The following is a 14143-nucleotide window of genomic DNA, read 5'->3' on the forward strand; positions in this document are numbered from 1 at the left end:
GAGTTTAGATGAAATTAATAAGTTTTTAAAATACACTAATAAAAGTGTTAAAATAGTTAAAACAGCTTTAGAAAATAAAATTCATGAAACTAACATACTCGAGAATCCACATTCTTTGGAAGTCAGTCTTACTCATTTGAAAAACTATCGTTTACAATTGAAAAAACTTAGAAAAGATTTAAATGAGAGTAAAGTTGGTTAAAATTAAAGATATTAAAATATAAACTAAAAATATGTACATAAAATAACCTAACTATAACTACTAATTAACATATAATATAAGCCCACATCTATGATTTACAAATAATAATAAACAAAATTGATATGCATTTATTTGCTTCCTCAATTTGGCATTGGAGGAGAGAGCTTATTGCTCTCCTCCTGACTTGTTTAAAGTGTTTTTTAATTTCTTCCTGTTGAGAAAGTTGGTCTAATATGGATTCTGCCAGTATTCTTTTATTTGACAAAATTTCCTGGCGTTCTTCCAACCGCCTCTTCAGCCTCCGCACCACCTCCACTGAAGAATTGTTTGCAGTTTTCGTAGTTATATCGTTTATATCGTATCTGCAAAGTGTTAAAATAGGAAAATACTGTTTGTAACGATTTTCGAAATTATATGGTAAAGGCCTAAAATTGGGATTTTCTAAGGCGAGTTTATAAAGCTGATCTAGCGTGGGCACATTTAGTTTAAATTTACTAATTATGTTCTTTTGTAAATTGATTAAGATTTCTGTTACTTTATTACCCCAAATACATTAACCATATTGTAAGTAAGATTGTACTAAAGCAGAGTAAACTGATTTTCTAAAACTGTCTGTAGCGGATATATTAAGTGCTTTAAATGATTTTTTTTATTTTTGTACAAACTGTATTAATATGTAATTTCCAGTGAAATCCCTTGTCTATTATAACCCCAAGATATTTCTAATGGTTTACTGCTTTTAACGGGATACATTTACAATTTTCTCTTTTATAACAGTCGTATTCGTGTAAGAGAATTTTTCCATCAGTGTTAATATTAGTAGAAAAGTCAAAATATCTTGTTTTAATATTTATAGAAAAGTAAATATATTCTGTTTTAGAAATATTTAGACAAAATTTCTTTTCGATTAGCCAGTTTCTAATTAAAAATAGATCCGAGTTTGTTTTTTCGTATAGTTTGTCTGAATCCGCTTCTACAATTGAAGCTGTATCGTCTGCAAATAAAACTAATTCACCGTTTAATTTTAATTTTGTTAAGCTATTTATATAAATGTTAAATAATAAAGGGCCTAGGCATGTTCCTTGTGGGACACCGCAATTAATTTTTAAAATATCCGATTTTTTATTTTTAAGTTTAGTACAAGTTCGATTTTCTAGGTAATTCTTAAATAAATTGCCTCTAATTCCTATTTCTTCTAATTTATCTAAGAGAATAGAATGATCTACTGTATCGAAAGTTTTTTCAGATCTAAAAATACAACTAGTTTGTTTCTTCTACAAGTGTCTAATCTGGATATTAATTTATTGATTGCTTGCGTAGTATTTTTCCTTTCTCTAACGCCAAACTAGTTGTTGGAAAGAATATTGTATTTTGCAATAAAATTATAAACTCTGTTGTAAATGCATGTTTCGAGTAGTTTTCTCCAAGTTGGAAATAACAAAAATTGCTCGATAATTATTTGGATCTAGTTTGCCTCCAGAACCTTTATAAATCGGTGTTATTACAGAATGTTTAAATTCTTGCGGTATATCCTCATTTTCTAGAAATAAATTAAACATATATGCTAAAGGTTTGGAAATGGTATCTTTGTAAATTTTTGATAAATTGGCCGAGATAGAATCAGGATCTGTAGCAACATTTGTTTTCAATAAAATTATTTTGTTTTTAATTCCTTGTTCTGTAATTGGCTCATAAAAAATGGTATTTGAAATAGTTTGTTCTGATTTTCGTTTAATATATGGAATTTTGTTTGCCAGTTCTTTACCTACATTAACAAAGTGCATATTAATTAAGTTTAAGTCACCTTCGAAATTTGTTTTTCTTTTAGAAATTTTTAAATAATTATAGAGCAGTTCCCATTGTAATTTAGAATTATTACTATTCTCCAATCTTTGTTGTCTAAAATAATTTTGTCTTAAAATATTTATATATTGTCGAATTTTGGATTTGTAAAATTTGCCTAATGGATTACGTTTTTTTAATAATTTATTATTATGGATGGATCTGTCTGTTGATAGATGGCATCCAAAGACAAAGTCGATGTCTGGCACAGCCAGCTCAGAGCGTCCCTGAGAGGGACTACTTCTCCGCAGGCCGAAGCCAATGTCGATAATAAATAATCCATCCTCCATTTGATTTTGGAGTAAAGTATAAACGATGTCGTTTGTTGAGCCGCTTGATTCTGGATTCTGGATGTCGATTTTGGAGCGGTGGACATTCGAACAGTATTGATTGTAGAACGATGTTTAAACGATGTCGATTGGTTAGATTGATCGATTTGGGAAATATGTCCAGCTGTTCGCCAAAGTTGAATTTGTCCGTCGATGTCTGATTCCTATAGATTCGTTAATTTCGGTAGAGTCGTCGAATTTGGTAAAGATGTCCGATTTAATAACCCGTTTGTTGGGAATGCTCGAGATTTTGTGTGTGTTGTTTTTGGCCATTATTAAGAGGAAATTTGCACATTTTGAAAAAAAAGGGTGTTTTTTAAGGTAACCAAAGGGAGTTGAAAGTAAAGTAATGTCCAAATCTTACCTATATGAAGAATTTAAATTTGTTATAACAAACGATGAGCATATTGAATTGCTACGAAAAGTTACTGTTATTTTACTTACAAAATTACCTCCAGAAGTAGCGCAAAAACATCTACATAACTTCTTAAAATTCGTCTAATTAATTACAATTAATAATCGTGTTCGATCAGTTGGACAATTGTTTACCCTTGTTTAACTAGTTTGAAATATTTGCTTTTTTGTTTACCCTGGAAAATCGGGGTGTTTTGCTTGAAAAGTTAAGATTTATTGAGTTACCTTGAAAATTGTGGTTGTTTTCACGATTTTTTCTGTTTACCCTTGGAAATCTGGCTGTTTTGCTCAAAATATTTACTTTTTGAGTTACCTTGAAAATTATACTGTTTTACAACTTTTATTGCTGCACCTATAGCACTCTTCGTACTATCAAATTTTCCACTATATAAAGTGTTTTTCGCTTTGCTTATTATTAAATCACTAAATTTAATTAGTCCTCGTCCTGACTTCTTCACTTTACCAATTCGTGATCTTCGTCGTCTGCGTTTTTGTATTTCATTCATTTTATTGTTATTAGAACATCTCATCACAAGTTTCAATTTGGCACTCATTGCTGTTGAAACACCTAAAAAGCAGATTTCTCACTAAAAGAAGCGTCAGCAGCACGTCTTCTTTTTTCACTCGCTCGAGTAGAATGCGGTCAGCTTTATGACTGTTTTCTAAATCTTGATGCTCGTTATAAGCAATATCGTGTTCTCTGCATGCTTCATCTAATTTGTTAATACCACGATCTCCTCGCTCAAGTCGTCTTTGAAGTTTGATTCCTGGACCACAGAATTGATATCCAGGAATGTGATAATACATAAATGGTAATTTATTAATAATAGAATTTACAATTCCTGAACCAACAGCCACACTTTGTGATACCGTTTCTTTCTTTTCAAAGCTCTATTACGATTGATAAGTTTTGAATTTTTTTTCGAACATTTATACTTTTTTTTTTGCCTTCCACGAATGCGTAATATTTTTAATAACCTACAACAATGTTGTGAGATTGTAGAAAATTTAACTACTACTAACTCAACGGTTTAAAGTAGGAGTATTATTTATATGTACTTATACCACCTTCTTCTTTTATTCTCTTCTGTTGTTTTCTCTCCATTTTGTTAATTTTCAATTCAAGAAATGGTTTAAAAATCATTTCTACATCACGAATTCGTTTCTGAAAACCACATTCTATCGCATATCCAATAACCTTTCCGATCTTCATCAGCATCATTCAGAACATGAAGAGTAACATGTTCATTAAATTCTTACACATTTGCAATTTTTTATTTTAGGTTTTGATTAACCAAGTTGAGCCAGTTTGGGATAGGTCAGGTTAGGTCGGTGTAATGAAGGAATAGTATATTAAAGTATAGTTGGTACCAACAATATTTGAGACTCATTTTAGAATAAGACGATTACCCCCCACGGTGGTTCATGGGGCTTGCGGTAGAAATGTCATAAACAAATTTGTATTTCTTAGGACAGGTACGTTTCAAAGGTTTGTAGGAAGAGATGGTCCGTAACAGAAATTTGTTTTTAGGCTTTCGTCAAAATAAAATTAAAGTAATATTAATATTCAGCTATATTTTGAGATTGTTTCTTTACAAATCTGCATTATCACTTTAATATTAAATTGATATATAAATTCCCAAATGTTTGCCTGTAATAAATTAAAAGCCTACCACGAAAATTCCTGAATACGGCCCTTTCGTAAATCTTCAGGGTAGTACCATCAGCATGAAAAATTATTACGGCCGACCGCAAGGCTGCTTAATCCTCAATAAAGCTTTGCATACGTCAATCTCAAATATTCCTGGTGACGACTATACAAGTTGCAGAAAAGGTATCTATCTATTCAAGCACAAATTTGAAATTCCGAAACGAGCCGCGAAGCGGCGAATTGAGGAACAAATGAGTGCTTGAAGAACCTTCTGTACAGTGGCGTGCGGTGAGTTTTTACAGGGGGCAGCAGCAGTAACTTAAAAATCTTCCAAACTTCGTTAAAATCGTTTGAGCGATTTCAAAACAAACAAAAAATAAAATAAAGCATGTGAATAAAAAAAGATAAGAATCCTAAATATAAAAAAAACATTCAATAAATGTTCAGTTTCAACAAAAAATACATGTTGTAATTAAAACAAATTGCATTCTATGAATAAAGGTTCAGAAAAAATTATAGGTATCACAATCTCTAAAATTAAAGGAGTATAAAAATTAACAAAAAAAATCTGTATAAAGGTCTAGCCGCAACATACGGAAAATGCTTCTAAGTTTATTTAAAAACCAAATCAATTCGTCTGTTTTTTTTGCTAAAATTGTCAATTACATCATCATAAAATTTAGATTTACTGCGGAGTAAGGTCAAGTGCTTTTGTTCTATTGATAGCAAAGCTAAAGAGGATAATCTGTCTTGGCCAGTTGAATTCCTAGCGTATGTTTTTATTCTTTTAAGAGCTGAAACAGAACAACAACAGAAGTGGTACTGTAAGAAATTACAATTATTAAAGAACATAACTTGTATACCTCGGGCATTGCGTCTTGTAGATCGTTATTTTTCAAAACTAATACTAGCAAAAAATTTTTTGCATTCTTTAATGTGATTTACTGACTAAGCAAGAACTAAGTTTAGAACATGGGCGCAACAATGGATAAACAATGCCTTAGGGTACACCTCTCTAACTTTAGCTTGAGTACCATTGAGTTCACCAGCCATAACTGCAGCACCATCGTAAGCCTGCGCCACAAATTTATTTTCGCATTTTAAGTCTCGAATTTTTGTGATCACATAGTTCGCTATGGCATTTGCCGTACAGTCGCTACTTACATCTATAAAACCAAGAAATCTTTCCTGAATGTCACCAGCTTTTGTCACATATCGGACAACAGTGGATAACTGAGAATGGTTAGATACATCAGAAGTTTCGTCCAGCAAGATAGAGAGAAATAAACTTGCATCTATTTCTTCTTTAATTAAAGCAGAAAGAATTGTCGCTACAGATTCGATTATGTCATTCTGAATATGATTTGATATGCCAGAGAAAACAGAAGTTCTTGTAAATGAACAGCTAATTTCTCGTCATATTTGGAGACCAAATTTAAGAGTTCGATGTAATTCCCACGATTGGAACTTACTTTTCTTTCGTGATGGCCTCTGAAGGCGAGTTCTTGAGTTGCTAAATAGCTTACAACGTCAATAAGTCGCTTCATGATTTCCCTTTTACTTGCAACTTTTTTATTGTGTTCGATGGTATCTAATCGACGTTGCTCGTCTAAAGCAGTGTCAATTCTCACACCCCCACTAAACATTTTGAAAGCGGCAGTTGCAAAAATATGCCCTTGGCTTTTCTCATGTTTGCTAGCTGCATTAAAAAAGTTATTTAAATTGTCGTAACCATCAGTACGCCAGACAGTTTTATCAGTACCGAAAAGCAAACATGGCCAACAAAACATTTTATTTAATTTCGCACAAGCGCAAAGCCAGATATTTTTCTATTAATAGGATTTTTGAAAATGCCTTATTGTAATTTTTTGCTTAATTTTTATTGTGCAAGTTAATTTCGTTGATAAATCAGGTGTTGGTCTCTGCAGATTTTTAATTGTGGTTTTTTCCACTATAGTGAAACGATTGAAGGGGGTCTTCAGTAAAAGCTCTATAATACACCCCTCTTCGTCACAAGTCAAATTTTCGTAACTCATCAATTCATTAGTCATTTCTGATAAGCTACCTAACCTTATCAAACAAAAAAATGCAAACTGTACTTACCGAGGTTCCCGAAGTATGTCAGCAAATAGAAAAAAAACCGTGGGTCACTTACCAAACACAAAAATGATTTTTTTACTTACAGATTTACTTTTATCTAGATAGGGCAAATAACCTAACCTAAAAGTCTCCTGCGAAAACGAAAACCACAGTAAAATTGGAAACTGGACTGATTCCCGAAAAGTCCCGAAACTATACGAAATATTTCGATCTTATTACGAATTTAGCGCTGAAGCAGAGAATTTGCTGCTTATATCTTCGCTTTCTCTTCAACACATGGCTAGCAAGGTTTTTGTAATCACTGTTTTGAATTATTTGAATATGGTTTTTATTGCGACGTTGGATTTTGAATCTAATGTCTCTCCTATTTCCTTCTCCTGTTGTGGTTGCATTGTTGTTTTTAAATTAATTAAACTGGGATCTTCTTCAACGGCATCTAAAATTTCAGGCTCCACTTCCAAGACGTTGGCAGTTCGCGGTTGTTCTCGATCGTGTGATGCGGGTAAAAATCTGCCGTGGTCGCGTACACTAAGACCATATCACTCAATTCGGCGTTTGAGTAATTGTGGTCATAATGGCTTGAAATTGATGTGCTATTCAACCGAAAGCGCGATTACAACTGGCTAAACTCACAGGTATAGACACCTGATAATTTTTTTTTCACCTAGGATACGAGCTTTATAATGAAGATCTTTATACCCGGGACCCTAATAAAAAGCGGGCGTAATCATTATGTCCGCTCTTTACGGCCCGCAAATTTCATCGATTAATTTTTAATAATCAGATAAAAACTGGAATCATTTAGGGACATTTATTCAACAGAAATACAATTTTATGTTATTTTTAATATTTAAACTTGAAAACACAATTAGCAAAGGAGTCACTAAATACAAGACAACTTAAAATTGAATTATTGAAGATTTTACCAAAAATCGATTTAAAAGTGAAAAATAAAATGTATGTACCAGGGGCATAACTTGATGTTTATGTACCTCGGGCAACTTACAAAATCTCGACCTTGCAATCTTGTTGCCCTCGAACATAAACATCCTCGTTATGCCCTTAATACATAAGTAACTATTTCCACAATTTTAATTGTGTTAGAGTTAGAGGATGGAAAAAAAAATATAAATGATAATTGCACTTACCCATTTTTCTTTGTACTCACGGGAGCATGTATCGCATCTATTTCGTTCAATAAGATATTTTTTTTAGCGCCAATCAAAATATTTTTGACGGACATTCAACGATGTCGTCTTCAGCTTTTCGTTTAATGCTATTATATAAAATAATTTTAGCGACGTTATATGGTGTCTGCTTTGCCTAAAATATATTTTAATTCAAATGAAAGCTTAATAAATTTAAAATTTTACCTTCAGTATGCCAATTTGCTTTGCATGTTCTGCTCGAACATGTCCAACGACAAACACCATTGTTTTCTGCTTTCACAGTAAACTTAAGATGCTCCCCTCCTCAACCCTACTGTAAGGGATGGACGACTTTCCAAAAGTGTTTACAAAATTATGACAGGATTTACACAGATATAGAAATTAGCCGATAGCCATACAACTTTGTTGACCTTGAAACGTTTATGTAGACCCTCGGCTGTCAGAGTCTCGTTAGTAGCACCGAAGAAAGTAATAAATGTTCCAACGGAACCACAACCTTTTGATTTTCAATTCCAATAACATCTGCCGAAATAGTTGGGTAGAGTGGGTATTTTATTTCATTTTTAAACGTGCGACAAACATATCAGAATAATATAAGGTTTATAGAGAACATTCACGTAAAACTTGGCATTTTTTTATTTAAAAATTTTTTTTTTCTGGTTATAACTAGTTTCGTTCAATAACTCCTTTAATTTCTTTGCCATGCTTTGAATTTCAAAGGGCCAACGTTGAGTCATTGAGGCTGTATTCCAAGATTCTATTATTCATAATTTCTAGATGAAGAGTAAGTTTAGAGACTGTAACAAATTTCCCCGTACTTGTTTCCGTGGTTATATTATCGAACATTTTTATCATTTTTTTTTTCACAATTGTCCATTTCTCGGTAGTTGAATTTTCTACATTACATTTAAAAATTGCTATTGTAGCAACAACTGCGTCCTTAATTTGCAAAGTTCTGTTGAGCAAGCAACTGCAACTGCGTGCAAAGAATTTTGTTTTTAGCCGCGAGCACTTGGTTTAAAAAAGCTAAGTAACTATTATACAAAGGGAACCATTCATGGGGTGGTGTATAACTAAAGCATGGTATGTGCGGCCAATTACATAATTTATTGTCGATTACACCGCAAATAATTTGGTCGCTAAAGCGAAATTTTTTAACGCAGTTTTTTAAACGTTCGAATATATTTTCCGATGTAGGTATTTCGTACAGGAAAAGCTAACACTAGTAGCACTGATATCATGTCTAAATTAGAATTAAAATAATTGACCGTGATAGGGTTAAACTATCATTATTCACTAGTGTTCAAGAATCTGTTGTTAAACATACTGCTTGAGTTTCCTTTAAATCCACATTAACTTTTTCTAACGTTACTTCTTTTTGTTGTTCGGTGCACGGTTCTAAAACCCTTTTAGTTTTCTTTGACGTACTTGGTCCAGGCTAAAAGTAAAAATTTTATTTTATCATAAAACGTACTCTGTTCACTGCTTGTTTTGAAACTTCTGAAACATCTTCATCTATGTTTATTTCTTCGTTTTTATCACTTTCTTCAAAAACGTGTGGCTCGTTGTCATTGTTATCTTCGTCTGAATTTTCTTCTTCCTCAGCATTCAAGTCAATATGTATTTCATCAAGAGATTTGCCTTTGTATTTTGTAACTTCTCCTTTTTCAGAAAGCAAAAGTAATTTTGAAACTTTGGCAGTCTGATAGACGTCATTTGGCAATCTATAATATGTTTTGTGTATGGCTGATGTATGCCCCATAAAGGTTGCCAGTTGTTCTAAATCTTGTTCTGAAAGATTTATTACTTGGTACATGGTTGCAAGATGCTTGCGCAATTTAGTTAACGTTAGAGCAGCCGCATTTTTAGCACCTGCTAATCGCACATGTTTATAAACAGCTTTAGTTCCGCTGATAGGAGTTGTAGCGTTTAAATTTCCGAATAAATACAAGTTATTTTGTTGATAAAAATTTTGGCGAAGTTGCACAAGTACATCATCATTTCCTCGGTAAATAGTACTGGAACCCCGCGCCCCCGTTTTCCTCTTATTACAACCCTTTTGAAAGCTTTCATAAGAACTTTTTCACTTTCACTTAGACATCCAACTCACTACAAGCTTCATTATCCTTATTCGTAACATATGCGTTTAAAGTCATTCTTTGTAATTCACCAGCTCTTCTTCTGTTAAGTAAGTGTAGTTGTACGTATGTTATTTCTTGCAAAGTTTTAAAAGACTTTATATCATTTGGATTAATTTGTAGTGGATTTCTGCACCTTTCGCTTACTGCTTGTAGATATTTTTTTAATAGTGTCAAATCTTTTGCTAATGGAACGAGGGAAGGTTTGTTCCATTTTTTTCGCTGCAGATCGCTAACTGCTAAAGTTGAGACCTCATAACGCCATTCATTAATTATAAGTTCTTTTAAATTTTTTAATTCCTGAGTGGTCGGTGTTTCCCCTTGATTCTGTTTTAAAGTTAAATTGTGTGCGACATCAATGCAATCTTTTAATTCAGTGCCCATGTGGGCTGCAAGTGACGGTGCACCGTAAGATTCCGTTGCAGGATCGAATCTAGCAATAGTTTTTGTGCATTTTACCAGTAAATCAAAATTTAATGGATTAAGTGCATGCAATAAACTTTTAACAATTATAGTTTTTCTTATTTCAATTAGTAATAAATCCAGCTGTCTCATTTTTCTTGAGGCAACCAATTTAAACTGTTTCTCACGATGATTTTTTAAATACCTTGTTCCTACAGCACAAATCAAGGGATCTGTTTTGGCTATACAGGGTTATTCATAAATATGAAGCAATATTTGAACCTCAAAAATGACCTATAAAATGATGTTAATTTAAATAATAACTCGTGTCCGATCTCCACTGATAAGAATTTTACAGCCCTCGGAATGTGGGTATGGAAATTTGATTTTTTTGTAATAACTTTGGAACTATTTGACCAAATATTATAAAATTTGGATCTACTCAATTTCCGGTTACAGCAGTTGCAGGTCACATTTTCTGTGTTTTTTCATTTTTTTGCTCTCTTAACACTAATTTTTTATTGCCCAAATAGATAGAGTAAATCTATTTCGAATAAAAAACGCATAACCTTTAATACCCCTAAAATGGACCGTTTCAAAGATATTTTAATTTAAACTGAGGACTGCACAACGCTGAAATCAAGAAATAGGGATTTTGAATAAATGGTATCCACGGCAACAAATGACTATGGTCCCACAAATCGCTGTCAGGCATCTGTCAACTTTGAGATTGGACGATTCTTAGGCGATTAAGTGAAAATATTTAACAAAAGAGCTTACTTTAGACTCCAAACTTAATATACAATAAATCCAAATGGATCTCGTAGCATTTAATTCATAAAAAATTCACAAAAATTTATCGTCAAAGCTAACAGATGCCTGGTAGGGATTTTTGTGACCATGGTCATTGGTTGCCGTGGATACCACTTATTCAAAATCCCTATTTTTTTATTTCAGCGTTGTGCAGTCCTCAGTTTAAATTAAAATTACTTTAAAACGGTCCATTTTAGGGGTATTAAAGGTTATGCGTTTTTTATTCGAAATTGATTACTCTATCTCACCGCCTCCTTAATCAAATGTATCAATATCCCGCCTGGGCATTTCGTAAAAAATGCATTGGAGCAGTGATTCCGATTTTTTCTTAGTTACGGGGGTTACTAAGGAAAAACTGAATGATTTTTAATTATTAACGAAAAATAACGCAATTAATAAAAGCTGGGAAGGAAGGATACAACAAAACCAGATACTCCAGGGAGAATTGATATTATGAGGTTGAACCCTTTAAGCTAAAAAACTGGATATGTCAAAAAATTTCCCCAGATTAAAGCGCCAACGGGAATCAGTTGAACTCAAAAAATGCCCAGGCGAGAAAAGGATTATTTATATCGAGACGGCGATGCTCTATCTATTTGGGCAATAAAAAATTGGTGTTAAGAGAGCAAAAAAAATGGAAAAACACAGAAAATGTGACCTGCAACTGCTGGAACCGGAAATTGAGTGGATGTATCCGGTTCAAAGGGTATGTTGTCACAGGGAAATGTTCCAAGTTTTATAATATTTGGTCAAATAGTTTCAAAGTTACTACAAAAAAATCAAATTTCCATACCCACATTCCGAGGGCTGTAAAATTCTTATCAGTAGAGATAGGACACGAGTTATTTAAATTGACATCATTTTATGGGTCATTTTTGAGGTTCAAATATTGCTTCATATTTATGAATAACCCTGTATATGCAATCTTATCTCCTCGCATTATGGGAAATACTTCTTTTCGCAAAATGTCGTTTTCTTTGTAAGAAGACAGTAAAGATTGTCCTTGGCTTTGAGCGTTTGTTCTTCCAGTCTTTTCGTCAGTATTATGAGGACATATCTTCACATGTCTGTAGAGAAATTTCTTCTTATAAAATCCCTGCCAGTATTTACACGGCAGGTACGAAGACGGCGTTAGATCCGACACATTTTCATATTTATTTTTCCTTACAGGCACAATATTCGGTTCAAATGAACTTTTTAGAAAATTGCCTTTATTTCTTAATTTTGTAATTAAATTTTTTCTTCTTTTGTCTTTTGGTTGAATACATAAAATTTCTTGCACCTCACATTCGCTTTGATGATGTCTGAAAAGATGCCGAGAAAACTTCAGAACATCTTGTTCACAAAAAAAACAAAAGTCTTTCTTATCCCACTTTCTTTTATTTGTAGTTACTTTTGGATCTATTGTAGAGGAAGTTAATGATATCTCCAAGAATTTTTGAATCTATACAAAAACTGTTAATACACAGATTTATTGAACTACATATTGCTACCGGTATTTCCATGTCCAAATCTGAACTATCTTGATTTTGCGGATCTGCATTTTGTGTTAAAACCTAAAATAATGTAAAATTTATTTAAAGTATTGAAACTAGAGACTAAATATTGCAACCCCTTTTTCCAAGTCCATATTCAAATTCTCTTGACGCTTTTCACATTTTAAATCCTTACTGTCTAACCTAATCTTGTCTCCATTTGTAACCTTTTCATCACTTGTTTGTAAATCGTTGAATTCGGAAATAGTCTAAAATGATACATATAATTCATTCATTCCATTCTTAATTTTTTATACACTCACTTTTTTTTTACGTTGTGAACAACCATATTCTGAATCACTGCTATCTTCATCAGACGGAATAAATTCATCGCCGCTGTCTTCAAACGGCTCATAAAAATCATTTGCTTTTCGTTTTTCTCTTCTTGTGTACTTAGGAAGCAATTTTTCTTTTTCTGTTCTTGTGTAGTTAGAAAGCAATTTTTCTTTTTCTGTTTTTGTTTATTACGGTTAGTGACTGTAGAAACAAAAGTAAGGCACAAAATTCATGTCTTTGTTATATCGATTTTATTTTTATAAAGACTATAGACACCATAGTAACATTTACGCCGCCATTGAAGAATGACCCATAATAAAGATATGACTTTTGGTTCAGTCTGCATAATGAAACCATTGTAACTTTTAATTTGCTCTTCCCACAAGATTTAGCCAATAAAGAGTAAATCCATACTTTGGTATAAAAAAATTTGAAATTGTAAATAGAGGGAATATGTCGCTTGACAGGTGCATGGGTCAAAAATTATTGGTGTTTAAACCTATTTTGTTGGTATCTACAAGAATGAAATTGGCGGAGCAAATTAGAAGTGTAAATGGCCAAAAATAAGTTGAAAATTATTCGTGAATTGAGTTATCTAAACAAAGAAACCCACCTGAAAGAGCTGTTTGCATTTCACCTATGTTGAGACCTTTGGTGCTTTCATGCTGAGGAAGATTTAACAGATGTAATAATCTTTTTGTTCTGCTAGACAATCTAAAAATCAAAAAAGAAAAATTGCTATTATTGTTAATAAATTTAAAAAGAGTTTTTCGTGTATGTAAAGTAGGTCTTATGGTGTAAAAATGTAAAAGACTAAATATGTCCTAAGTAACTAATTACCAATTATTCTACTTACCGACTCATTTTTACGTCTGCTCTGTGTCATGTAGGTTTAGCAAGTGAGTTTGTAATGAAAATATCGTGGTTTATTAAGAGTCTTTTGTTGTTTGTTATGAGTCAATTTGGCAACGCTGCTGGATCTCACTTTGGTACATTCACATAAATATACACATCCACTAGGCCTCACAATGGTAGATCTGTGTAATGTATATCCGGACCTCACTTTGATAGCGCCGCGGTACGGTCCTCACTTTGTACCGATATACACCAAAAAAAAAAGTTTTACATGGTAGGTTTTTCCAGCGTATACTCGCCGGATTTGAATTGCTGGTAGCCAGAATAGGATTTAGAATAATATTCATTTAGCTATCTCTATTCCTTCTAGGGGTCCTCACTTTATACGGTCCACGGTGTGTCCTCACTTGGTTAGGA

The 14143-nt window shown here is 32.8% G+C and overlaps 3 protein-coding genes across 3 annotated transcripts in view; 1 reads left to right on the forward strand and 2 right to left on the reverse strand.

The window, feature by feature from the left end:
- Window positions 1-14143, forward strand: part of LOC123015967 (solute carrier family 25 member 35-like) — a 145966-nt gene that overhangs the window by 75589 nt on the left and 56234 nt on the right. The window lies entirely within an intron of this gene.
- On the reverse strand, window positions 290-7987 carry LOC123015969. The gene is made up of 2 exons (XM_044416094.1): window positions 7687-7987; window positions 290-564 (listed from the first exon to the last, which is right to left on the reverse strand). Exons 1-2 carry the CDS (start codon window positions 7779-7781, stop codon window positions 291-293), a joined length of 369 nt encoding a protein of 122 aa, XP_044272029.1. The 5' UTR covers window positions 7782-7987; the 3' UTR covers window position 290.
- Window positions 11970-13962, reverse strand: LOC123015968. The gene is made up of 5 exons (XM_044416093.1): window positions 13728-13962; window positions 13485-13585; window positions 12859-13046; window positions 12554-12804; window positions 11970-12504 (listed from the first exon to the last, which is right to left on the reverse strand). Exons 1-4 carry the CDS (start codon window positions 13733-13735, stop codon window positions 12652-12654), a joined length of 450 nt encoding a protein of 149 aa, XP_044272028.1. The 5' UTR covers window positions 13736-13962; the 3' UTR covers window positions 11970-12504; window positions 12554-12651.

Source organism: Tribolium madens, unplaced genomic scaffold (genome assembly GCF_015345945.1).
Source record: "Tribolium madens isolate multiple individuals breed KSU strain unplaced genomic scaffold, Tmad_KSU_1.1 Scaffold_19;HRSCAF=116;Tcas5.2_LG9, whole genome shotgun sequence".
Taxonomy (NCBI): domain Eukaryota; kingdom Metazoa; phylum Arthropoda; class Insecta; order Coleoptera; family Tenebrionidae; genus Tribolium; species Tribolium madens.

Excerpts from the sequence above, each read along its gene's own strand:
- LOC123015969 (XM_044416094.1), bottom strand. The coding sequence starts at position 7,781 with ATGTCCGTCAAAAATATTTTGATTGGCGCTAAAAAAAATATCTTATTG. Across the intron at positions 565-7,686 it reads GTGAGTACAAAGAAAAATGG|ATACGATATAAACGATATAA; the intron begins GTAAGTGCAATT and ends AACACTTTGCAG.
- LOC123015968 (XM_044416093.1), bottom strand. Across the intron at positions 13,047-13,484 it reads AATGCAAACAGCTCTTTCAG|AAAAAGAAAAATTGCTTTCT; the intron begins GTGGGTTTCTTT and ends AAACAAAAACAG. Across the intron at positions 12,805-12,858 it reads GTTCACAACGTAAAAAAAAA|ACTATTTCCGAATTCAACGA; the intron begins GTGAGTGTATAA and ends GTATCATTTTAG.